The sequence below is a fragment of the Pelecanus crispus genome, chromosome 2 (assembly GCF_030463565.1).
Source record: "Pelecanus crispus isolate bPelCri1 chromosome 2, bPelCri1.pri, whole genome shotgun sequence".
NCBI lineage: Eukaryota > Metazoa > Chordata > Aves > Pelecaniformes > Pelecanidae > Pelecanus > Pelecanus crispus.
In genome coordinates, this window is record NC_134644.1 from 21,341,089 (window position 1) to 21,366,435 (window position 25,347).

Genomic DNA, 25,347 nt, shown 5'->3' on the forward strand with positions numbered 1-25,347 from the left:
GACAGCTAATCTGTATGCTTATCACAGCAAATCCTGATGCTCTGTATTTTTTTAACACTTTGCATCCCAAAACAACTCATAAAATATATAACATATTAAACTTACCGCTGCCATCTAACAAGCCCACGTTATTCTGCAAATTTACTGAAAACTTTATGAAAGCGTGTAATTCACTAATTCCTATTTATAAGCAGAAGCATAGGAAAGCCCCTTGCTAAAAATGTAGTAAAACAAACAAAAAAGGCCTCATTAAATATACGAAAACGTTTTGCTTGGAAGGACTCAAAAGGGTTATTTTCCCTATGGCCTCTCAATAAAATAACCCTATCTGCCCCCTTCAAGGTTGCCCTCCCCCTATTCTGAGTCAAGCGACCTCCGACCTCTTGGAGGGCAAAGACATGACTGATCCATTCTTGGTAAACTGCTAAACTCATTCCCTTCCCCCAAACAGGCATGACTACTACGACATGTCAACAAATCCTTACGGAGGGAATGAAACAAAGCAAAGCCAGCGGCTCATTAAAACTGCAGAGGAGAGCCAACAGTACAAAACGCCAATCGGTAAATATTCACAAGATTATTAAATGCTGCAGAAGTTCTCTAACGGGATCCCTTTCACACGAAGTCGTATGTAATGCAATTTCATGAATTATGCAAATAAAGGTTTAAACTATTCACGACAAAACCCAGAGCTGTGTTACTCTCTTGCAAAGAGCTCCGAACTGAACACATCAATCACAGAAGTCACAGGAGACATTGTTGCATTCCTGCCTGCTGATGGCTCTGCTTAAACATTTACATTTCAGACGCTAAAAAAAAAAAAAAAAAAAAAAAAAAAGAGGGGGTGGGGGGAAGAAAACCCGCAATGTTCTGCAGGACAACTGAGAATTTACTTCCAATACGCAACAACTTTATACAGACATTTAATCACCAAATGCTGAGCAGAGTTCAAAAGTAAAATTTAACAATCTTTTAAAAAATACTTCAGTCTGTAAAGTCGCACATTTGTCACCAGCAGTGGGAAGCTTACCTGCTTGGCTGTTTTCAGACTGAGCTATAAGTGCTGCCATGGCTGAATTTGGATTCAGCCTATTGCCATACATGTGGGATGGAGGCAGACTGAGAGAAGATCCAGGTAGGGTGCTTGCCTGCAAGAAACCAGTTAAAACTTGAATCCTTTTTTTTTTTTTTTAAAGGGGGAGAAATGCTAAATATATTTTAAAGAAGCCTTCCTAATGCACAATTATTAATTTTAAGTTGAATGTTTTTTAAAAACTGGATGTATTTAAAAGAAAAAAATATTATTTTCCATTTGCGAGTACAGAAACAAAATTGCAGTACTTTGAAAATATATCAGGTTTTGAAGTGTGTTTTACTTGTCGTTGGCAAGATCTGTTAATAAAAAAACCCTTCTAATAAAAAAATTACTGCAGCAAATATTAAAAATACCTAAATTGCATTTTAAAGCAACCACCATATAGCAGGATGGGTAGACTTCCTTGCAATCCTGAAGTATGCACTCAATGCTAGGACTTAGTAGCATAGCGACCATGTGGTTATCCTACTAATTATTTAATCTTATTAAACCATTTACAAAATAAGGGCAGGTAGACAACAGATGTCTCACAAATGCTTGGGTTCCTTACATCACAAGCCGGCTGTGGAGGTCAAAAGGTCCAACTTTCAGCTCTATAGTTTAACTACACAGAGCCATATTTCCTTTGCTCGACTCGGTCATTAGTAAAACCTGCACACTATTTTGTTACTTCCTATTTTGATAGACTTGGAGGCCTGGTGTTTTTTTGTTTTGTTTTGTTTTTATTTTAAAGAACGCAAACAGCCATTACAAGTATGTTTTCTATACAATAGGGGGCTCGCCGAATCACAGCTTTGCCCTGACCCCATATAAGGAACTGTATTTTTGGCAGCTGGCCAGCTCTACTTATTGAAGAGCTCCCAAAGTTTGTGTTCATTCATGTTGCTAACCACAATTCTGAAGGTCTCTGCTGGGACTTGTGCCAAACAAGCGAAAATGAACCCTTAAACAGATGAAGCTAAGGAGGCTGGCCAAAATCTTGCATAATCCAACGCAATAAAAATACCTTCTTCCTTGGCTGCTTATGCTTTTTCCCTTTCGAAGAAAAGATTTGTGTCAAATGCCAAGTTGCACAGACAGGCAATCAAAGGAAAAAAGGCATGGCTGCTTATTAAAAAGGCATTATCCTACCTGATAAAAAAATTATTTCAGAACAAAGAAAATAGGGGGGGGGCAGACACAGACAGAGAAAAAAAATCAAAGATACACAAACTGTGTCATCACTGGTTTTAAAATTAATCTTTTAAAAAATGTAAACAACCTTTACAAATGGAACTTTTTTTGAAAAACAAAAAAAGAAGCTGAACAGTAAGGAACTCAATTTGTGGGACATTTTGACATGTATAACTGCACACAAGAGATGGGGGAAACACAGTGGTTATTACAGCAAAATATTACAGAGTATAAACTATGTCTCTGGAAAGAATCACACACTACCATTAAGTTCTGGCTTTCAGCCAACATATTAAACTTGATGAATGGACTTTTATGAATTCACACAACTGTTTTCAATGATGCTTTATTTACTATGTACTGGCGAGAAATTGTGCCTGATACTTACATTCTTCTACTGTCACAAAGTTAAAAAAAGCCACAAATAATTACTTACAATGATCAGGGTTTTTTGGTTTTGGTTTTGTTTTTTTTTTTACTTTTCAGTTTAAAGGTATGTGCAAGATTGCTAGACACAAAACCACAGTTTCACTCCAAATCCGGCTGGTTTTGTTTTTTGTTTGGTTTGGTTTTTTTTTTTAGAGGATTGCATGTCTTTAGTGGAATTAATCTGAATTAGTTGTAAGTCTTAAAAATAATGCAGGCATTTCCACCTACCCAGGTATAACAGCTTCCAGAAATACCGTACATATTAGTAGTGTGACACTGATGAAGGCAGCAACACTGCACAGCTCCAGCTATTTTCCTTAATAAATGCCTATAGCGTGATTCCAACTCAGCTATTATTGTTCACTAGCAACCTTCAGCTGTTTTCCTCTCAAAACCAAAACAAACTACTTCAAAAACAATGTAGGTTTTTTTAATCAAATTATTTCACTGAAGAAACTTTACAGATTACAGGATTCAACCATTATTTCCTTCCATATCTAAGAGACAAGACTAGCAAAATAAAACTCAATATATACTTTATTTAAATAAATTGGGTGAGGTTATGAATTCTACTAATATAGTTTGTGGGGGTTTTTTTTAACTACAAACAACCAGGTCTTATTTCTGTTTAGTTTTAAGTATTTTCCTATAAAAGATTTCTCATAATTCTAGTAAGCATACTGCTCACACTTTACACAGAAACTGCTACACTTACTCTCACTCTGCGTAACTCATTGCAAGGCTGCTTAAAACTGTGCAACAGCAACTATATATTACTTCATGATGGCAGGGCAGCTATAATCAGCAAGGAGAATACATGTTTATTTGACTAAAACATGCCCAAATAGCTTTAAGAACTTTCTAAAAGTATCTAAGTATCTTGAAAGGAGTCGCTAAAGTCTGTTGAGTAACTATCACATCACAAAACAAAAGACATCAAAGGAATTAAACAATGTTTGCTAAGTGGGTTGATATAACAGATCAAAAGACTTAGCATGATTTAAACAATATCCAAGAACTTGAGTTTTTTCACAAGTGGTGGTTCACCCTAAGCTTAACCCCTGTTTATACTTTAAAACAATAGTAAAGGTATCCTACAACAAGTTGGAAGTACAAAAGTTCTAGAGCCATCATGTACCCTATGCAACTCTCAAAAGGAAAAAGTCACATTAGTAAAATTATTCAAGTAAGCTGGAGGTAAATAAAAAAACTTGTAAAATACTTTTTTAAAATGGCAATGTAAAATGACAAGAATAACGATTTGTGAAGCTTTATTATGTATGTGACGACTTCATCTGACAAGAAAGTAGAGGAGGTGGAGGAGTGCTACATTATTTAAAGGTGAAATAGGAGCTTCATGTTTCACTCAGAGTCGAAACAAGCTGTAGCAAGCATTTATTAAAAATGCGCAATCATCCTGTCAATGCATATTAAGGTCACAGGACTGAAACATGTTCTAAAATGCAGAACTTTTAAAGCTGTAGTATTCTTTACTTCAACTGATTCTATTTAAACAGTCAACACAATACACGATCAAAATGTATGAACTAATAAAATAAAGAGACTGCTAAGTATTTATTTTGAAAAGGCAGCAAATTTTCCTGAAAAGATTTTAGCAGAAAGATTTAAGCCCATCTAGAGGTATATAATACACTGCTTCCATTTATGGCATGTTCAATAAATCAGTAAAGCAATAAGCAGCAGAGCAACACAGAAGGAAGATACACTGTAATTCACGGAATGCCCGAGTGCAATAAGAATAAATGATTGATATTTGATTGATGCTTAAAAACACTTTCTCTACAGCAAGAAAGAAAGTGCAAGTATATTCTTGTAATTAAAGAACTAGATTTGCAAGTTAAGTAAATTTAACTTGTATATGTAAATATCCTCTGAAATATTTAAAATAGTTTTGTATTTGTTTGCATCACTCCAAAATGGTATTTTACTGTAACAGTATGACTATAAAGTTTCCCGAGTTGACAACAATTTGCATTCACAACCAGACATTTACTTAAATTTCCAGGGAAAACCATTTCTTCATTTCAAAAGTTACATGTTCTTTAAGCAAAAATCCAAAGGGGAGAAAAATGAGACAATACTTAGCTGTATACAATTAGATTAGATCTCAAAAATTTGAGAACCTCTGAGCATGCCTATTCCCCTGTGCCTTTCAAGTTTTATGCTATGAAATATTTTCTGATAACAGGCCTCATTTCTGTCTCAGCTCCACACCAGTAAGGTTTTAATACTCAGCGTGTGATGAGAGATGAAACCAAGTGTGAACAACTTTCGGGTCCCATGAGTAGGCTGACTGTTGAAGCTGTCAGGTTCAATTGCATCATTCCACATTAGTCAATGCCCCAAACTGCTCCCTAATTGTTAGGGGCTTAACATATTCAAAACTATTGTTTAGGCTAATGCTGAAATGCCTACAGTTGAGTTTCCATAAAGAAAGGGGAGGGATTTAATTGTAGTTAAGGCATTGCTGAACTCTTCTCCTTTCATGATAGGACAACAAGGATGGCCGGAACAACCAATTCCAAGACAGCTTCTTAATCAGTATATATCCAATCAACATCCCTTTCCCCCTCTGCTTTAAAAGATATTCATTACTATATTGTAGCTTTGCATTATATTATGATGATGCTTTACAGTTAGCGACAGATCATCTAATTACCTACTTCAGCCAATATCTATTTGAGAACAATAATTTCAAAGGTTATTTTTATTTCTTGTTTAAAATAAAAGCGTATCATTGCTGTCTATATCCCTTGAAGTATGACTACCAGATTAATGTGGTTGGGGTCATACCATTTACCAATCATACTAGGTTCTTCATCACAGCATGATGCTGTGACAGAAAGTGCAAAACTACCCCTTGTTCCTCTTAACACAAAGTAAAGAAATCAAGAGCACTAGGTATCACCAACAACTACTTACGGCCAACTACTATTAGAAACTGTATAAAAAAAATTTGATGTAGATGAAGTTTAAAGCTAAATTTTCTGCAAGCTGTTCTGCTACACTTCTGATGTGGGGTTACTAATGTTTTCCATCCAATTGTCTAGCTTCATGAAATATGGAAGGAAATTCAAGCACTAGACCAAATATTAACATCAGCTCACTTCATCTAGAACTCATCTTAAACTGATGGGTTTTGGTCAATGGCAAGCAACATTTATATGAACAATGTACTATCGGAAAGAACAGCAAAATTAAAACCTGCATTGCAATTAAATGAGCTTAGCTATTCAAGAATTTTAATGCTATGTACATAATGGTAGTAAAAAAAATTATAATATACATATATAAAAATCTCTTTTCTTGAGAAGTGAAAAGAGCTGCCTATCAGGTGATAGCAGCAAAAGCAACCTGGCCTTATGTTTCCTAGCTTAACTTGGACAAGTGAAGAAAAGTTACTTTTATCCCTAGAATTTTTAAGGCCAGTTACACTATGGGGAGCATGTAACAGTTGGCTTTTCTTGGGTATTCAAAGCAACGGGAAGAATGTGCTATTGCTTCCTTTTGTTCTTTCAGTACTTCTTGGTACCATTTAACTTCATTTAGGAGATGTGGGGGAACCACTGCTACACATCATCAGTTGCCTTCTCTGAATTCTGTTAGCTGTTCATCTGGTATGGCAATACACACCCACAGAAGGGTGGTCAGACTGCAGTTAACTGCAGCAATACAAGCAAATTTCTAGGAAGCCCAAGAGGAAGTTCTGCCACGTAACAGCTTTTCATGCATCACTTGCTGCAACACAACTCTTGAATATTTTCACCACAAATATGGAATTTGCTTGGAAATCTTATCTAGACCTTGTTTCCAATCTAAAAAATTTCCAAATTCCTGTTTATTTTCCTATATGCCAAGAAATACAGATGGAATTGAGGACAACACAGAGAATCCTTAATAAAATCCTGTTTCCACATTTCTTCTGAAAACCATCATACACCTTTTCGAAACAAAGAGCACAACACAAAATAATATAACATGCATCATGATAAAAACTTCATGTATTTTAACTAAACTGATACTTTCATTTACACCTTTTTAATTTGTATTTTGGCTTTCATAGTTATAAGTTGAACATAATTAATTGTCAAGCAAACTATATCGACTTCTTCACTAAAACGGCCTACAGCAAGCACTATTGATGACTGAAAGCGGAAAGTGTACTTTTTACAGCTAACCTCACCTCACCTGCTATCATACATACGTCACCAATGTGAATCAACCCCAAACATCCACTGTAGTCTTTTACTCATTCATTCTATGAAAGCAATATTGGGATTGAAAAGATAACCCATCCCATACTGCCACCATTACCATCCAAGCACTTTGAAGTCCTTACAAGTTTGGGTTTTTTTTTAAAAAAACAGATAATCAAGGTGCAATTTTACAGTAAATGTTTTCACTAACTGGCAGAAATAAAAGAATTAACTGAAAAGCTTAATTAGGAGGCTGGAAAAGTTAAAATGAAATCAGAAAAAGGGTCTGTGATACCTTAGAAGAAAAAAAACAAATTTTCAATCAAAAAGAGCATTAATTGCAAATGTACAAATTATTACAATTAAAATCTGTCAAGAAAACTGTACACATGACATGTAAAATCATCCTATGGATACATTATTCACACCATTAGTACTTTTTATGCTACTAGCAAAAATAAATACTTTGAACTTCTAGCCATAATGAAGACTTGCTTATGAACAAGCAAATAATCAAATACTGTCTTTGAGAATCAATTGTTTTGATTAAATGTACAAATAAATCCTTCAATTAAATGAAACCATCTAACCTTCAAACAGCAGAACTCAAATATTTTCCAAGAAGGGTATGAATAAATGCAACTACGAAACACAGTGGGATTTGAAAGGCAAAATGAAAAATTAATGGCACACCTACAGAAACTAATTTATACCTCTGCCCAGTGTACAACAAGGGCACATCAAGTCATTAAAAACCACATGGATAGAAGGCCTATCCTTCCAATAATGTGAAAAAGCTATAACCTCAGCTGTACTACCAGTTTACTCATCTCTTCCATGTTAACTAAGCTGGAGCTTCTATATCATTTTAAGCAATTAAAATCTATTTATTTATAAACCAGACACGAAAAAGATTTGTACAAAAACTTACTAGAATGCTACCTCATTAGGAGGTCTTTTTTGTTTGGTTGGTTGGGTTTGGGTTGTTTTGTTTTGTTTTTTAAAAGGAGGCTTTACAGAGATAAGACCCTGCGTTTCCTCCACCTCCCCCACAAACCTAACTGGAAACCGAGCTATCATTTCGACAGAAATCCCTTTTACCTCAAGTTTGTTCCTCCATCCTTTCCATCTACTTCTGCCTTCATAGCACTTAACCTGTATGTGCTCTACATAGACAATGGAAGCAATATCTTACCCAAGAATCTGTTTTCCTTAAGAACATTAACCTATAGATCAGGAATCACAACTTCACTCTCATATTGACTAGCAGAAAGAATGACTTGATTACGAAACAAACCCAGTATACCCATAAAGTAATCTGATTTCCTCACGTAAGTATTCCAAAGAAAGCCAGACACTTGTAATATGGCAAATAATGGATCTGAGAGAAAAGTAACTACTTTCAAGATAATCTATAATTTCAAAATTAGTAATAATAAAGAATCAGCCACTTATTCACAAACATTGACATTTTAACTTTCTAAATAAACCTCAATAGTCTTTGCAACTTAAGTGATGAAAAAAGCACCTACAATAGCCAGCCAAATTACTGCTGTGTAAAAACGCTTGCAAGATTCTCAACATTTTATACAAGGCCTATAAGAGCACTGCCTCAGCAATGAACTTTGTGGCTTGTTACAAAGCATACACCATGTAAACTTGAAATCTTTTTCAAGTCAAACCTAAACATTTGGTTTCATCTGAATATTTTTTATTTATTCTTTCTATTGCATACAGACCAGAAAATTTCACATTTTTCACATTCAACACCATTACTATTGTCTCAGGCAGCTAAATTGAAGTAGTGCTACACTCAGTTCAACGAAGAGGTCAATGTGCCTCAGTTGCCTGGAGACTGATGGTTGCTACAGCAGCACCAGATAAGCCAAGCTAAATAAGCTTCAGCTTGAAGGCAGAAAACATTTATTGCTAGACCGAAACATTGATGCAGTTGTCTCAGCATGCAGCACTGCGCAAAATCATGCAACTGCCTTTCATACTACCTGTATATTGCATAAGTCTAACATGAAGACAATCTTACTGAAGCAAAAGGAAAATACAAAAAGTAAAGATTTTAATTGGGCTAAATACTAGATTACTTGCAACTATGATTCCTTTGTTCTTCTCATTGAGTCACATGTTAGAAGGAATTTTCCCTCTGGCTGTAAATTCTTCCTCCTTGCTACTCCCCTCCACCCCCACCCCAAAAAACCTCAGTTAGATTGAATGAGAAGAAAATTAGATTTTGACCCATTTTGCCTAGAAGTAACAAGCAATTAAAACAGATTTTAAGTGACAAACAAGAAAATTTAGATGGAAAATCCTTTACTAGCATGGTTCTTTTACATTTTTAATTTTGCAAGGCTCTTAAATGTAAGTGGCTGTGACACAAATACGGTTTAGTGGTTTTGGAAGGAAAGTCACTATTTTGCATTGACATCTTACACCACAATACCAAACCCCTCTCTGTCTACAACATACCAAGTGATGCATTTAGCACGCCTTCTAAATCTACCAGTACTGGCAATTTCCTGTGGCAATGAGTCCCAAGGATGAGCACCATATTCTATTAAGAATTATTTCTTTTTGTTCTGGATGTGCTGGCTTTTCCTTTTCTATCTTTTTCTTAAGTTATGAGATAAGAAGAACAGAGTAATTTCAGCATCCAAACAGTCTGTGATCCATGTTGATATTTCACCTTTGACCCAGTGGCAGGAACTTCTTTTGAGAGATCTTATCATCAAGAGGTGTTCTGATAGTCACATAAAATATGTTAATTGGTTTTCATGTAACCACAGTTTCTATTGATTAGAGAATTCTAGTACCACAGTAAGGATATGATTTCCTTTTTCTGGAAGCATACTGCTTAAACCATGCAATATCATGATCTCCAGATGTTTTTATATTCTCTTTTTAATTACCACTCATATTAAAGGTAATACAAATCATCTTTAGAAAGACAAATGCAGAAAATACAACCAAACTGACCACAAATTTGTAAAGCCTGCTACTTTTATGTTGGATCTTTAAAAAAGAAAACAAAACAGCAACAACAAAAAACACACCACACTACACACCATATGGCAATGTATAAATTGAACTTTAAAAAATTAACCAATGGAACTTACAAAACATACCGTTTATCTGCAGGAAAGATCACTTAACTCTAGATTACATCAAATGAATTAGTATCAGTGAAAGGAAAAGACTGGTATGACTTGATGTCACGATCACCAGAGGAAGCATATTTTGGAGAAATTTAGCAATATATTAACATATTGTCATAAGCGCTGTCTACGCTTTATATAAATGACTGATTTCTAAGGGGTGAGAGGTTTCACTGCAAGGCACCCACCCATTACTAGCTTTGCAGATAAGCAGTAGAAATCTATACTATCTCCACTCTGGACTTCATAAGAGCTATTCTGGCATTCAACATCTCAACTCTTTCTATATTAAGAAACAGAGTTCAGGAAGTGGCCTGAAAAAAAGTAAAAAGAACATAAGGGTCTCCCTAAGTTATGGAAATCATCTCTTGATTACATATGTAATTTACCATAATTAGGATAAGTTCCTTTGCTTTGCAAGAAAGGATTATTGCTTAAATAAGTTTGTTGAGATAATTTCAAAATCTCTAGTTTTAAGTCTTAAAATGTTCTGATCCAAAGTGTGTTATACTAAATTCTTAATTTCAGCCATTACACATGGTTGTGGATGTGTACACTTAGGAGCAAAGCAGGAAGCTCACTTAAGCAGCTAACCACCTAGTGCAGGTTACTTAAGCCTGAGATTGTCACATCTGTCATATCCCAATGTCCTAGAACTGATGGCAATTTGTCTTTTTTCATGTATTCATTCTACGCCCCAAGGAAAACACTGACAGCTAATAGGCCTGCCATTTTCTAGAGTACCCACAGAGAGGATGGCCCAGAAACTTCCCTTAAACGGACTTACACTATTGCCTGCCCAGCTCTAGCAAACTTCAGATGCTTAACCTGAAACCTTTCTCCCTTCCTCACTTTTACTTTGAGCTGAATATTTGATTTAAAAAAACCCAAAAAAAACCAAACCACAAAAAACCCCAACAGGGAACAGGGTGTGTTTCTCTGAGCAAGACTGGGAAACAGAAGTGGGTGGAGGAGTATCTTCCTCAGCCATACTGAATTTGAGAATACAACTTCCATAATTTGAGGCTAGAACTGCAAACTTGGCAGCAGTATCAATCAGGTGTGTGCATTTTACCGTCCTATGAAAATGCCCAAATCCCCCTTCTGAAGACTTGCAAAAAAACCTCTCAACTTGAGTTTTCAGCAAGGACTACTCATTGGAGATGTACTCTTAAATTCCCTCATAATTCCACCCCTGTTTTGGAAGGTATAAATAATATTACTCCCAAAACTCATCCTAACTCCTCTGATGATAGGGGCAAGAACTAAGAGTAGAGTTCCTTTTTCCTGTGTTTTCACTTATTTTCCCATGGGTGCCAGAATAGAAGAAAAAGAGGAGAAAGTTCCCTTGATAGCATGCAAAATAATGAGCAGAGAAACTATGACGGGGGGGGGGGGGGGGGGGGAGGGGGGACACCCCAAAAAACCCAAAAACAAACAAACAAACAAACAAACCAAACCCAACCCAACACTAAAACAGGAAGCCAAAAATAGGGTAAACTGGTGATGTGGAAAAAAAGCAGGGGACTACAGAGATCCAAAATTAAGGACTACACTAATTCAGAAAGTGAGAAAATAAAAACCACAGGACAGAAGCATCTGAAACATCAGGTGCCCTACATTCAGAATCTGAAAAGATCTCAGGACTCCTGAGCTTTCACATTCCTCTATTGTTAACAAATAACTCTAAATCTATTGAAAAAAAAAAATTAGCCTTATCTCCCTCTAAAAGCTGGATCAGACAAAGGAGGATAACCACCACTACATGAATGCTAAAGAAAACCCTGCTGGTTTTCTACTGCTCCTAAGGGGAGTAAAGCCAAATGAACTTCAGAAGGGATAACGGAAGTGATTAAAGCAAACTTATTTCACTTAGAATTGCAACTGAGTAGCAGCACCTACCTTCCCAATTATCACATCTCCACCATGGAGGTAGTAGCTCATTACACGATGTTGAAGTGGACCTATCATGCCATCACAAATAAATCCTGGACTAAAAAGAGTAACAAACAGGAACTATTCAGTTTCCCTATCTCCGTGCAAACCATAAGCACTGCTGTTAGAGACACTTCTTGTCCTTTTCCTTGTCTTTATTAACTGCTTCTGTGGCAAAGGAAGCACAGCGCATAAAGTAAGAGATGGGAACTCAGGAAGAAAATAAAACAGAAGCTGCAGAGGAAGAAAAACAGCTTAAAAAAGAAAGAAGAACCCACTAGCAAAAAACATTTTTCTCTCTGTCTTAAGAAAGAGAAAATAATCTTTTGGATTGTATCTGTGAAACAGGTTAGTGACAACTATGTGCAATATTGCTTGAAATTGCCTCACAAATGTGCTTATTACAGTCACTAAGAGCACAGATACCATCACATGGGAGAAAAAAAAAAATCATCCACAAAGTCACAATTTGATCATATTAAATTTCCAGAATAATAAATCCTGAACATTTCTGAATAAACTGGTTACTATAATGTAAAGATCATACATTACTGAATCATACAATACCTCCACCAAAGAGTCGATGAGCTACAAATGTTTAAAATAAAAGGCTGTGTGTCTTAAAGAAACCACTACATGTCATTTCCATTCCCACTAAAACTACTATTGAAATGAGATTACAAGATACTTAAATGTATTTTTTTCTTAAAAGGAATATGGTCTGAGATACGGCTTTAATAATCAATGACTGGAAGAAAACCCATTCAAAAAACCTTTACTTCCATTTCTGCAATCTGATCTTGGTATTCTGAACGTAGAGACACCGGAAACAAACGGCCACAGAGGACCAGCATGGTAATTTCACTCATTTAAGTCATCAAAAAGAATAGACAGCTCCATTGATTTCAATCTCAATCTCAACCAAAGCAGCAAACATTTCATTATAAAACATTAAATCTACTAAGTCAAAATTTAAAACCAAAAATTTTTAATCTAACAACCACCATTTTCTGACAAGCAGAAAACAAATCCTGTTGTACAATACCAAAAGATACCGAGGCACCCAGGTCACCGCTTTTTTTATGAACATACATTCGTCACTAAGATTAACTTATAAGCAAGAGCAATACAGCAAACTGCTACAGAACAACACAACAGGCTGACAAACATTTCTGCTACAATTATGAAACACAAGAAAACCTCTGAGATAAAAACTGAGCATAGGACCTCAGAGTGGTGCAACTTGTGACTTGGCTTAACAGGGAAAAATTAAGACACTATTCAAAATCCAAATGCAAGAACATTATTTTTCTCAACAACAGAGCACAAATTAATATTCATGCAAAAGTTAAAGGCATGTTTCTAAGAGAAAAGACAGTACTTCGGGATATAGTAGTTTGCTGTTACATGCAAAACAGGCAGTACCGACAAACACGGCAAGAGGATCAATTCACAGAAAACCAGGAGACATATTTGTGTGAGCTGTACCTTCTTTCCTGTATGCCTTTTTTCCTATTTTCTTGCAATTGTTAAATGTGTTGTTATGCATTTAATAAAGCCTCACTAAATTAAGCAGTGTAACCTATCTGAGGCTATGCCCAAGACACATAAGAAAGAGGAATAGGATGCAAAAAAATCTGCATTTCCAGCAAGCGGCAGTTTTACTAGACCACTGATTCCCACCTGGTGAGGAACACCAGCATTTAAATTCAGTTATGGCACAGCATGGAACACAAGCTAATAATCTCTTCTGGATTTATTAGATTGAAATAAAAATTATGAGTGGCATAAGGGAGAAGAAAATGAGGCACAAAAGAAAAGGTGATTGCAACAAGGCCCATACTGTGTTTTTGTCTTAAAACCAAACAAAAACCACAGTATGGGAAATATCATACTAGACAGTAGAATGAAAGAATCAAAATCCAGGATTTTCAAGGGGTTTTTTTTATTAAGCTTTAAAATCAGTATTTAGTTGTTGAAGGAAAAAGCAGCAGTGGGGTTTTAATCACTGAAGTTTTATATGGGCATAGCAATTATTCAAAAATAACAAAAGGCACAGTAATATTACCTCATTTTCTCACTTTAGGACAGTTGCTTTCAATTGCTTGCAAGTTTTCTTAACACTATGAACAAAATTTTCTGTATTACATGCCTACTATAAACTCCTAATCAAAATAGTTCAGCCAATTTTGAGACCAATTCTATGGAAATGTATTTTTCCCATAGAAAAGACTTTATCTTTAGAATTTAACACCCTTGGCTTTAAAGAAAAGGAGGCAAAAAAAATCCATCAAAAATTGACAAATATATCATGTCCCCAAAATCATAACTACAAACGCCCAATAGAGATCTAAGAAACCTTAACAGCTGCAATCTTAAAGGAGTGCACCTTAGCAGCACATCTTAGAGGCTGTTCCAATTTTTAGTACTATTCCAATTGCACGTCTGCCATCCTAATGAAATAGCTGAGCAACCAAGGTTTGGGCATACTTGCTCTCTTAACTAATAGTTTGAGTAAAACCTTCTTTTTTACTTATTACTTTTTACATGCTATCGAGGCACAAGCTTACCTTAACTTATAACCATTGTATGTACAGCTAGGATCTTGGTTGATTTAATTGGAACACTACACAAAAAATACATTAGCACGTAGTTATTTGAAGACTTTCATGGTCAAGAGGTGGGTAAACACTGAGAATACATCCACGAGAGCCCAGTAAGCAGACACAGCACTCTGATGAAACTTTGCAGAACTAGGTAGGTAAACTCTAACCCTTGAAGTATAATCATTTATGATAACTGCATGAAAAAAAATGGTTCTCGAATTGGAGAACAACTGCATGGTAAAACAGGCTCTCTTGACTGAGTTTCTTCAACCACTGGTAAGGATCTCATGAACTGAAACTGAAAAAGACTCCCAGAGTCCAGGAACAACAAAGGCACATTACAGGTGGTTGTCATGATTTAGCATGAATCAAAGACGCTTCCAGTGGGGAGACCTGCTTGGTATTTTCAAGTCTTGAAAGTTCAGAAAAAGCATCTAATCTGCCTGGTATAATGACAGAAGTAGCACCAATCCTAAACCTCAACCAGGACATGAAAGCACCTAACATTTTAAAATTCACAGTAGACATTCATCTTCTTTCTAGCATGGAGGAGAAAGTACTCTGTAAACTCATTTTCCCCACGTATGAGGCTGTGTCCATGGACCTTAAAGCCTCTTCTGACTGTTCACCTCTTACCACTACAGCTTCTTTGGAGGAAGTTTCTCTCAAAACTGATAAATCAGCAGGGTAAAAAAACCAGAAAGGTGACAGTTAAAGCAATTTAGCCTCAACTGGAAATTTCCATTGCGTGCCTGTTGGATGTTACTGGATGCCAGACAAAAAGGAAAAGTGTCAGTCTAACTGCAAATGGTGAAGACACAGAATACAGAAGGGAAAAAAGATTGGGACAACAAATAAAGGTGCCTTGGTTGTAGAGTATAACTTAAGAGACATGTCATGCTACACAGCTCACCTGAGGCATGATGTTTGGTTGAAATATCAATGCCTGTATAATGGTTCAGATGATGGAAGGACCAAGTTCAAATGTATGTGTTGACACCATTGATACAAGAAAAGACAAGGACTATGCCTTTACCAGTTTCCAACTGGCAGACCCTAGTTACCAAAGTGTAGTCCTAGAATCACTGAAGCAGCATAGGACTTTGTTAATTCTCTGTGCAAATGCAAGAGTTCCCTTTTAAGGCTGTCAACCAAAACTTCTCACCATTTGAACCTCCCTTTAGAGTTCAGAACCAAAAGGCTCTTTAAATGGTAGTACCTGCGAACAGGATCCTGACAAGTAAATCTATGACTACTTGAAAACAGGTTAGGTACTAAGGTAAGATACATGACTCCTGGAAAAAAAAACCAACCAACCAAAAAAAGCCCCCCCAAAAAACCCAACACATCTCCCAAAAAACAGAGCCAAAAGAAGGACAGAAATTTTAAGCACTTAACCTATGGGGGGCTCTCTAGTTCAGCTAAAAACCAAGAGAAAGTGCACCTCCTAGGGTATACTTCACCTTTTTGTGACAACACGAGGAAAAAAAATACTACGGTATTTCTGTTCCTGTCTGCTAAATATGGGCTCGTTCCATCGTTTTTTGAATCCATTTATGCTCTGACAGAGTTTAACAAATGGTGCACAATTCTTGCTTATTTAACTTATCCATGGCATTCATGACTTTATAGATCTTATGCCATCTCAGTGTCTCTTTTTCAGGCCAAGAGTCCTACACTATTTACTCATTCCTTATAAAGATGCTGTTCCTTGCCATTGTTCACTACCATGGCTCTTCTTGTACCTCTTTTGATATCTACTGTCTTGTTTTGAATAGAAACTGCCTTTTCCCTTTAACATGAATTTCATTTGCCCCCTTACCACCTTGTCAACATAGGCTGGTGAGGTCCTTCATCAGTGTGTGACAGCCAATCTTCATAATAGCTCACTGCATAACCTAGCATCATCAGCAAACTTGGCTTCTGTTCCTCCCCCTTTTCCTAGATCATTTATGAATACATTGACCTGTACAAAAGGCCATAATGCTGATCTTTCCAAGACTCTGATGGTAAACCTCTCCACTGTGAAAACTGAGCATCTACTTGTTCGGGGTTTTTTAAAATCTTTTAATCTATGATTAAACTATGACACAACCTCTCCCCTTATCTCCAGACTGCTCAATTTAAGTGTCTTCAGTGAGTTATGTTGTGCAATACTCTGGGAATTTAACAAAAAAACCCAACCAACCAAACAAACAAAAAAGACTCCAATTGGTTTCTATCAATTTGTGCAACACAGATGTCATCCAATTTTGTGTGAAACTGGCCAACAGGTTCCAAAGTTACAAGACAGAAGTCACACTGGCATAACACAAACCTTATTTCTTTAGGAAACCAGTCCAGAAGAATTACATGAAAATATAACTGCCACCTATAACAACCAAGTGTTATTTGATAGTGAAATGCACTATGTATTGGCCTGCACATATTATTTCTGCTATACATATACTATACTCACACATGTGTGCACGTACACACACACAGAGGCATGTAAGTGTGTATGTATTAAGCTGGATTTTAATTCTTCAGGTTTATATCCACTATCTTAAAATGACTGCAGACTCTACAAAATAACAGTTGATCGCTTATATGCACACAAAAGAAAGATATATTTGATACATTCATTGTAAAACAGATTCCCATCAGAAAATGAAAAATACAAGAAACATGAAGTATAAAAACATCATGTCCAGTACAGTATTTCTTCATACTTATACTCTAATCATGGTGGCTCTCTACAACTATAACTTTGTACTCTCTTGCCTTGATAAATGCAATCTTGCCCAACTTAAATTCATACAAAATACTACCATAAAGGTATTTTTTCTGGTTCATTACTTTGACTATGTCACCCTTCTGCACCCCTCCAGCGCCCCCCTTATCCCTTCACCATCAAACATGAACTACATATCTTCATTTGTATGACCTTTCAAATACAAAACTGTAGCATATATATATCAACTTTCATTTGCTGTATCAACTTTCATTTGCTATCAAGATGTCAGCCTTCGCCACCTCTTTGCCAGGGCTAGCCTTAGTTGTCCATTTGTCAAATCTCCCAAATAAACCCCTCTGTTCTTTAACTGATACCAGCATTTTTGCATGAAACATGCAAAACTTCACGTGTTTTCCTCTTACAAATCCTTTCTTAAAACATTGTTCTGATAACAGACATTGGTTAGAGCACTGATGAACTGTAACCAGCTTTTATGCGGCTAGTCATAATATAGTCATTATTACTACACACTTCCACAGACCATTTTTAAAAATCTATGTGCTCTACAAAGATGGGACTAGGTAATATTATGGAGAACTTCTAGCCACTGTAATGTAATGTTTTCACAACAAATACAATGTTTATTAACCTATTTCCAAACAAATTATTGTTTCTTTTAACATTGAAAATAAGCAGGTCAATAACATGGTTTGCTATCTTAAACTCTTGTGATAGTTTACCTGAGTTGCAGCAACAACAGTAGTTATAGAAGGCGCAGTTGAAGGTGATAGAGCTCCCACTTGCTGCAAGTGGCCTGAAGCCTGCTGAGGTAAATGAGAACTGGAAACGGGAGTGCTAGATCCTGAGCCAGATACTGCATTTGGAAATGATACTGCTACATCATTGCTGCTAAAAATACCTGAAAAAAATTACAAAAATGATTACATGCATCTCTCTCTCTTCCCCTCCCTCTGTTTTCTAGTAACCACGTAATTATGCAGTAGAAAACGAATCAAGACAAACAAGATCACTTAATACATAATGCAGAAAGTTCCTGTGTTGAAATTCTAACCATGCTGATTGATAAAAGTGCTCTCGTCATTTGACAGTCTACAGTTCAGGGAACACAGATTGATTCAGTTCTAAGTTTTTGTAAAACATGTGTGATAAATCAAATATTTATGCGCATTACAAACTGCTCAAATATTAACAGTAGCAGAATTTTTGGCTAAAATGCCTGCCTTCAACTGAGTCTGCTATCAGAGTTTGTTCTTTCAATGAATTACTGTAAAAGTTAAAGTAGCTAAAGAATGAAGTATTGGGCTATATAACTGAACATACACAATACAAATGGAAAAATACTTTTTAACTTTAAAGTAAAATGTTTCTGAACAACACACATTTGTCCAAAACTGTAATTTTCGCAACTAAGGATTGCTTGTGTATTTTCAGAAAAATATTGACAGCAAGTCTGAGGACAGAATACTCAGATTTGCTGGTAGAACTGGTGGTATTTTGTTTATTCACAAACTAAAACTCCATTCGTGATCTAAGAATGCTTGACTAACGTTTCTGCTAGAACAGCCAACCAGTAAATGACTAAACATGTTAACATTAGTCAGACCCGTACGTTAGCAATTTAAATAGGAAGAGTTCATACCCCTCTGTGAAGCCATTACTTCTGTTCATCTACATGCAGGGTAAAGTTCATTATATAGGTTGGGAAAAAACCCTACTGACCAGAAGCCCAGGACAAGAAGTAGTACCTGTCTATGAAACTGTTAGGCTCCACGTGCATTAGATAAGTGAGCTGTCAGCTGGCCAAGGAATATCAAGCATGGTAGCACTGAACTGCAGTTAGAGGAAGAGTGCCACAGGGAGTAAACAGAAGTAGAATGAACATGGTTAGATCAAAAAAAGCAACAGAACTGAAATGCCAGTTAGAAGGCAAAGGTGGAGCTAGTTTGTCACTCATACAAATAATGATTTGAAGAAGGCAGTGGCAATAAGAAGATACGTAATGTTAAAACACCGCTCGCCACCCAGCAATCCCTCTGAGCACAGGCAGTCAAGGGAGACTAACATCATCCAAACCCACACATAATATGCAAACACTGACGCATCTTAAATTCCCTGCCTCTATTACCTGTCAAGAAAAATGGAAGAGAAAACCAACCAGACCCAGCAGAGAAAGAAGATACGAAAAAACCAGCTGAAGACACATTCTGACAATACTTTTTTCCTGCCTGAGGTTAGTGACTTCTTATCATTTTCTCCCCAATCTCTTAATCTCTTCATCATAGCACAATTCCATACCTGCTCTGCTTTTCTACTGACCTTTGTATCTTTTTCTATTTAGCACACCTTCCTGGGTCATCCTCCCCTCTTTTTTTTTTTTTTTTTTTTTTCTTTTGGTCACCATCCCAATATCTACGGTTATGGCATTACTAGCAGTTAAGATCCTTAAAGTGTTCATTTTGTTATGACCTTTGTCCAATTACATCTGCCTCATCTAACTAGACAGTAAATTCTATGGATCCTGCTCTAGGTTTGTCCCTACACACCACCAAAATGAACATGATTAACAAACAGCCTTGCTACTAAGTCTACTCTTAAATGTGCTATAATTACAACCACAAAAACTGAAATATACCCCAGATCTTTAAAAGATTTAAAAAAAAAAAAAAAAATCTGCTTTCAATCAGAGATTTCAAATTAATAAAAGGATAAGGTTTTTGACCCTTTGTATTTTGAATGCATTAAAACAACTAAATATACAAACATTCTTGAAAAAGATGAGATTTGCATGCAATTATCTGGCTCCAGGAACCATTAATTTTAAGGGTAAAAATAATGAAATATCACAACACTCATGATCAAATCGTAAGAGCTCATCACCACAAATGCTATCACTCTCATAACACATCAATGATAATGAGTTGGGAAAACAAAATTTTTGGTGAGAATTAAGTAGCAAAAAAGAAAGATATTTTGCCAGAAAGGTAAAACAACTCCAAGATTTTTAAAGCTATTCTAGATTTTTTTTTTCTTAATTTTTCAAAATCTTACATATTTAATAACTGTAGAGTAGCTGCTGCTTCTATTTTAAGGATAAGGTTTATTCTTCCTCTTAAAACAAGCAGATAGTTATAAAATCACAGGCAAAAAGCTATTTCAAAAGAAAGAGAAGTAGTAAACTATTTTGCCAGTGGAATGAGGTAAGCTATTATTTGTTGCCAGTAGTAGTAGTATTAAAAACACTCACCGTTTGTTGCTGTTGCCAAATACAGGACAAATATGACCTATCTGCACACTCTGGGCTAAGTATTTCCATTTAGCAATACCTTACTTAATACATAAAGTACAAGCACCTTCTGGAACTGGTCATGCAACCAAGATATTACTCCATGCAAGCATTCAAATAAGAACTGTATGCTGAACATACAAATAAATCCTTGATTTTCACACCATTTCAAAAATATCTGTATAAAAACTATGTGCATATCATATTAGAAAGCCAATAAAGTACATATTTAAAATGTCTCAAACATATCAAGTTGTCCTTTTGGGGTTTTGGGAGAGATAAATCACTTTTTCTGGATCAGAAAGGAATAATAACGAATGCCTGAACGAATCACTATAAACCACATTAATGTTTAAAACAAACAAACCGCCTTGAAGTCCCTCCCATATTACTGAAAAGCCAAACAGCTATAGCTTGTGATGAACGGTGTTGTGTAATTTGCCAGAGACATAAACAGCATGGTTAAATACAATCTTCAGCACTTTAAACAGAACACAGTTCTTCAACTACAGGTGGAAATGGACATGTAACACTGTTCAGATAAAGTTTGACTGTGCTTAACACCACTAATACAGCTGCAGAACATGGTTTCAGGTTCTGACAGACAAAATGCATGTATACATGTATAGCCTGCATTGCTGGAGCGAAAGGCTTAACAAAAAGGCAACTTTAAAAAAAAAAAAAAAAAAAAGCAAGCAAGCATCTCTGGACAACAAATAACTGCCTGCTTAGCACAGAAGGCTAGTACTACAGAGCAGGGAACACATCAGGTTATGCAGATTGGAAAAAATGTATTCTTTTTGCTGACAATCAATGATGAAATAGATAAGAGGAAATAAAAGAACTTCAAGAAGAGTGAAAAACAAAATAGCCTCAAGTCAGAACTAGCCATGCAGGAACATACACCAAGTGGCACACAGAATAATTTTAGTGATTTTATTAAAAATCTCAAAAATAAGTAGTTCCATGAGCATAAGAATAAACAAAACAGATAAAATTCTGGCTTTCGACAGTGTTGTACCTCACAGGTGACATCAATACACTAAGCTTTCCCACCACGATTTCTGTATCTAGCTACAAACCCCTCCATTCTTTTTATTTTCTAGTACTACAGCCCCCTGCGTTATTCAGCTCCCTTATATTGCCTTCCTGTGCTGGTGATTGCCTAGTTCAGCAAGTGACAAAAACCAGGTAAACTCTTGTAGCCGTACACTGTCCATTCCTATTGCAGGAACTTACATATTTTAGACTCCTTTACCAGGTTTGCTCGAAATTGGACAACAGGCTCAAAGCTTACTGCGGGCCAAAATCAAGAGAGACAACAGGTAGACTGCTTCCTTAGGAAGCTAGGAAAATGTTCTCCCTACCATAAAGCTCTATTTACTTTTTAAAGTCAGTAACTTGAAACTCTTGCAACAATTGTGAAAAGAGGAAGTTATTTGAGATATCTATCATAGGTTGCTGATCCTAGCATTTTGCCAAAACTTAAGGAATAAGCAGAATCTGGTCAAAGAGGTTTTTTTTTAGAAATGTAAACTTGCAACCCCACAAAAGTTGCACAGAACTACAGAACCTTCCTACTTGGGGGAGGACAGACGGACATGGGGCAGGAAACTTTGAGTTATAAGAACAAGAACTTCCCTACAAAAACTAAAGCTATATGCATGTTTTCAGTACCTTCACTTGTGATCTCAAAGTCTCCCCTAAAACCATGACAACTTTCTGTATAGAGCAAAATGAAAAAGTGCCTTTGAATGAAGCAGTCCATTAATTAGTAACTAAACATGTAGAAAAATGGATTAAGTTTAGTTACACAAGAAAGAACATGTTCTATTCCAGTAGAATGTTAATAGTGGAAGAAATATCCCACTATTTGTTATTTTGTAATATGGACATAAACCAAAGTGAATCTAATGCTAACCACAAGCAATTACAAACAGGTTGTCTAAAAAGAGAAGAAAGTAAGTTGTGTTTGAAACTGCCAAGCTAGCAACAGTATTTCATTTCAATTCATCAGAGATAATGAAACTATAGCTTGGATACTAGGGCCAACCTGTTTCCTTCATGAAGAAACTTGAAATCTAAGAATCAAATAATCAAGCTGTTTTCCTGCTGCTTGATGAGCAAAGTGGTAGAGTTCACTTTCCTATAGGTTTCTACAAGATTCTGCAGTAACAGTTCTAGAAGTGCATGGAAATGATAGTTACTGATCTGCAGCCTGATAACAAGCCAGCACTTCCCTCCCCTTCAGTGACTGGGGGTCCTTTCTTGATGGAAGCACAGCAGCCTCTGTCACAGATCAACAGCCAATACCCTCCTTTTATAAAGGGCATTCTGTGTCCTCTCCATGATGAAGTAGAAGGGGAAAAAAGCTTCCAGACTCAAAGAATATACACCGCTGGTGGTAGAGGGGAGGAGAGAAGCAACAAAATACAGGTATACATGTTTTCAAAATGGAACAACTATTCTAGTTTCATACCTATTGACAGAAGGCAGACTGCCATAATTATTCCCTTTGAAAATACTCCATAGATTGGATTTATAGTCAAAACCCAAAATACTTGACAAGAACCTTCACGCCACTGAGGAACACGATTTGGCATTGCAGTGTCACGTAAATGATGAATCAGTGATCTGAGAACAAGGTCATATCATCTGAAGTCTGCTATCAAACTCCATTAAAATTAACCCCAAATCCTTGACAACTCAGCTAGCAAAAGATGTTTAGTCAATCTCTTCTGCCTACTTCCATTCTTATGTTCATGATCGTGACTGTACAGCTATCTACAGTCATTCAGAAGTGTATTCAATAACGGGGTGGAGGGTGATGGATCATAACTGATCCACGTAGCTACCAAAGTGGTCTACTCCTCTGCTCAGCTAGTCCCACCTGCTATAGTGAACAATGTTATTTTATACTTGATCCCACATTCATTAATGACCACACATGCTAGCAGTGTTACAGAACTCACTCACTCCTCAATAAACTGTAACAGTGATCAATACATATACCAGCTAACCAACATGAAACAACACATGAGTTGCTTAAACCAAGCTCAGTCAGTACAGTCCTCAATTAGACTTTCATTTCCACAGGTACACTTTTAAGTACAAGATTTCGAAAGTGCCTAAGCCACTGTCAGAAAGGTTACAGCTTCCTCGTGCAGAGTGTGCCTACTCCTACTTTGAATTAATCCAAGCTGCTACAGGTCTTACACTACCGCCCTCCACTGCAGAAGGGCTCAAACCTATGTTTTTCATAGCCCAGCCAAGGTGAATTTGCTCCCTGAGAGGTTTGAACATGACACAAGGAGACAGATGAATGACATGCTGGACTAGGAACACAGGGAGAACTGTATTGTTTTTCTAGCCCAGTATATCCATCTCTAACAGTGACCAACAGCAGCTGCACAAGGAAAAGCACAAGAAAAGGGCAAACATGAAGTAATAACTTCCCTCAAATATTCTCCCAGCCCAGCCTCCAGAAATCTGTATCTTACGGATTCTGAGTTTGAGGAATAATCTTTGTAATTGTTAGCCTTAAATTTACTTCCAACCCTGCCCAATGAATTTCTTCTAATCCTTTCTGAACAATTGTAACTTTCATACCATGTCCCACGGCAAAGTTATACCTCACTTAAAGTGTGCAGTCTTGGGGGGGGCCGGGTGCGAGGGGGTGTGTGAGAGTGGAAGAGAGGGACGACACAGGGACAAACCTCCTTTCATTTGTTTCCTCCAGATGTTCTCATTTCCCACAATACATCTTTGAGATGCTTTACAATTGCCTGTTTAAGGTTCACATATATAATTAATTCAGCTTTATCAAATAAGACACATTAAGAATTTCACGCTTTCTCTACTCTGGACAACTTCTGAAGTACTCTTCTAGAATAAGAGCAGTAAGATAAAGTTCAAGTGTATCACAGCACAGAAAGATCTTTGCAAAAAGAAAAAGTTAGACAGATATGGAAGAACAACTGTTAAATAAAGATCTTAACTTTTATTTAGATGTTCACTCTTGTCATGGTGAGCCAATACATACAAGCCGAAGTTGTTTTAATATGACATACTAAAACCAAAGCAGTTTTAGGCTCACTAAACGAGTATTCCTGAGTAGGAGCACGGCACTTGTGATCTACGTTTCTTAATGATTTCCAGGGAGAACTTAATGTGTTTGCTTAAGATCTCCGAAAACCTACCATACCTTCAAACCATTCTGACAGCAATCTATCTCAGTGCTGAAATGGTGAGTCACTGGAAGTACTAGATTCCTCTTCACTGTTAACATAATATAGTCTTTTAAAGGAGTTTCTACTTCAAAAGTTCTCTCTCTTTTGGATTCCAGTGATCTGAAGTTGGTGTCTTTGAAGGCATGCTGCAGGATGCTTGACTGAGCCAGAATTTTCAAAAAGCGGGCCATTAGAGAGGCTAACAAATAACAACAGCAATTCTGTTGTGATTAGTTCTTTCTGTTGGTGGGGAACAGCTGTTGCCTGAACTCCTGAAAGACTGTATGTAGCTGTCATTAGCAACAACTAAAGCTTTAAAGTGGTATTCTAGAAACTCATGGACAGGTGGCTTAAGGTTGTAATATATTGTAATACTTAAGGTTGTAATATTTGACAACTGAACAATAACACTCCATTATTCAATACTCTGAAAAAAAAAGGGGGGGGGCCATAAAGGACCTATTTCAGGATGACT

At 36.5% G+C, this 25,347-nt stretch overlaps 1 protein-coding gene across 5 annotated transcripts in view; it reads right to left on the minus strand.

Moving 5' to 3' along the window:
- The window catches only part of MLLT10 (MLLT10 histone lysine methyltransferase DOT1L cofactor), a 131,884-nt gene that overhangs the window by 18,333 nt on the left and 88,204 nt on the right, over positions 1 to 25,347 (minus strand). For all 5 annotated transcript variants that reach the window (XM_075704599.1, XM_075704598.1, XM_075704597.1 and 2 more), the window contains 2 exons: positions 18,080 to 18,258; positions 1,031 to 1,148 (listed from right to left, as the gene is read on the minus strand). In XM_075704599.1, the coding sequence (XP_075560714.1) occupies positions 1,031 to 1,148; positions 18,080 to 18,258 (297 nt within the window). The remainder of the gene's footprint in view (positions 1 to 1,030; positions 1,149 to 18,079; positions 18,259 to 25,347) is intronic.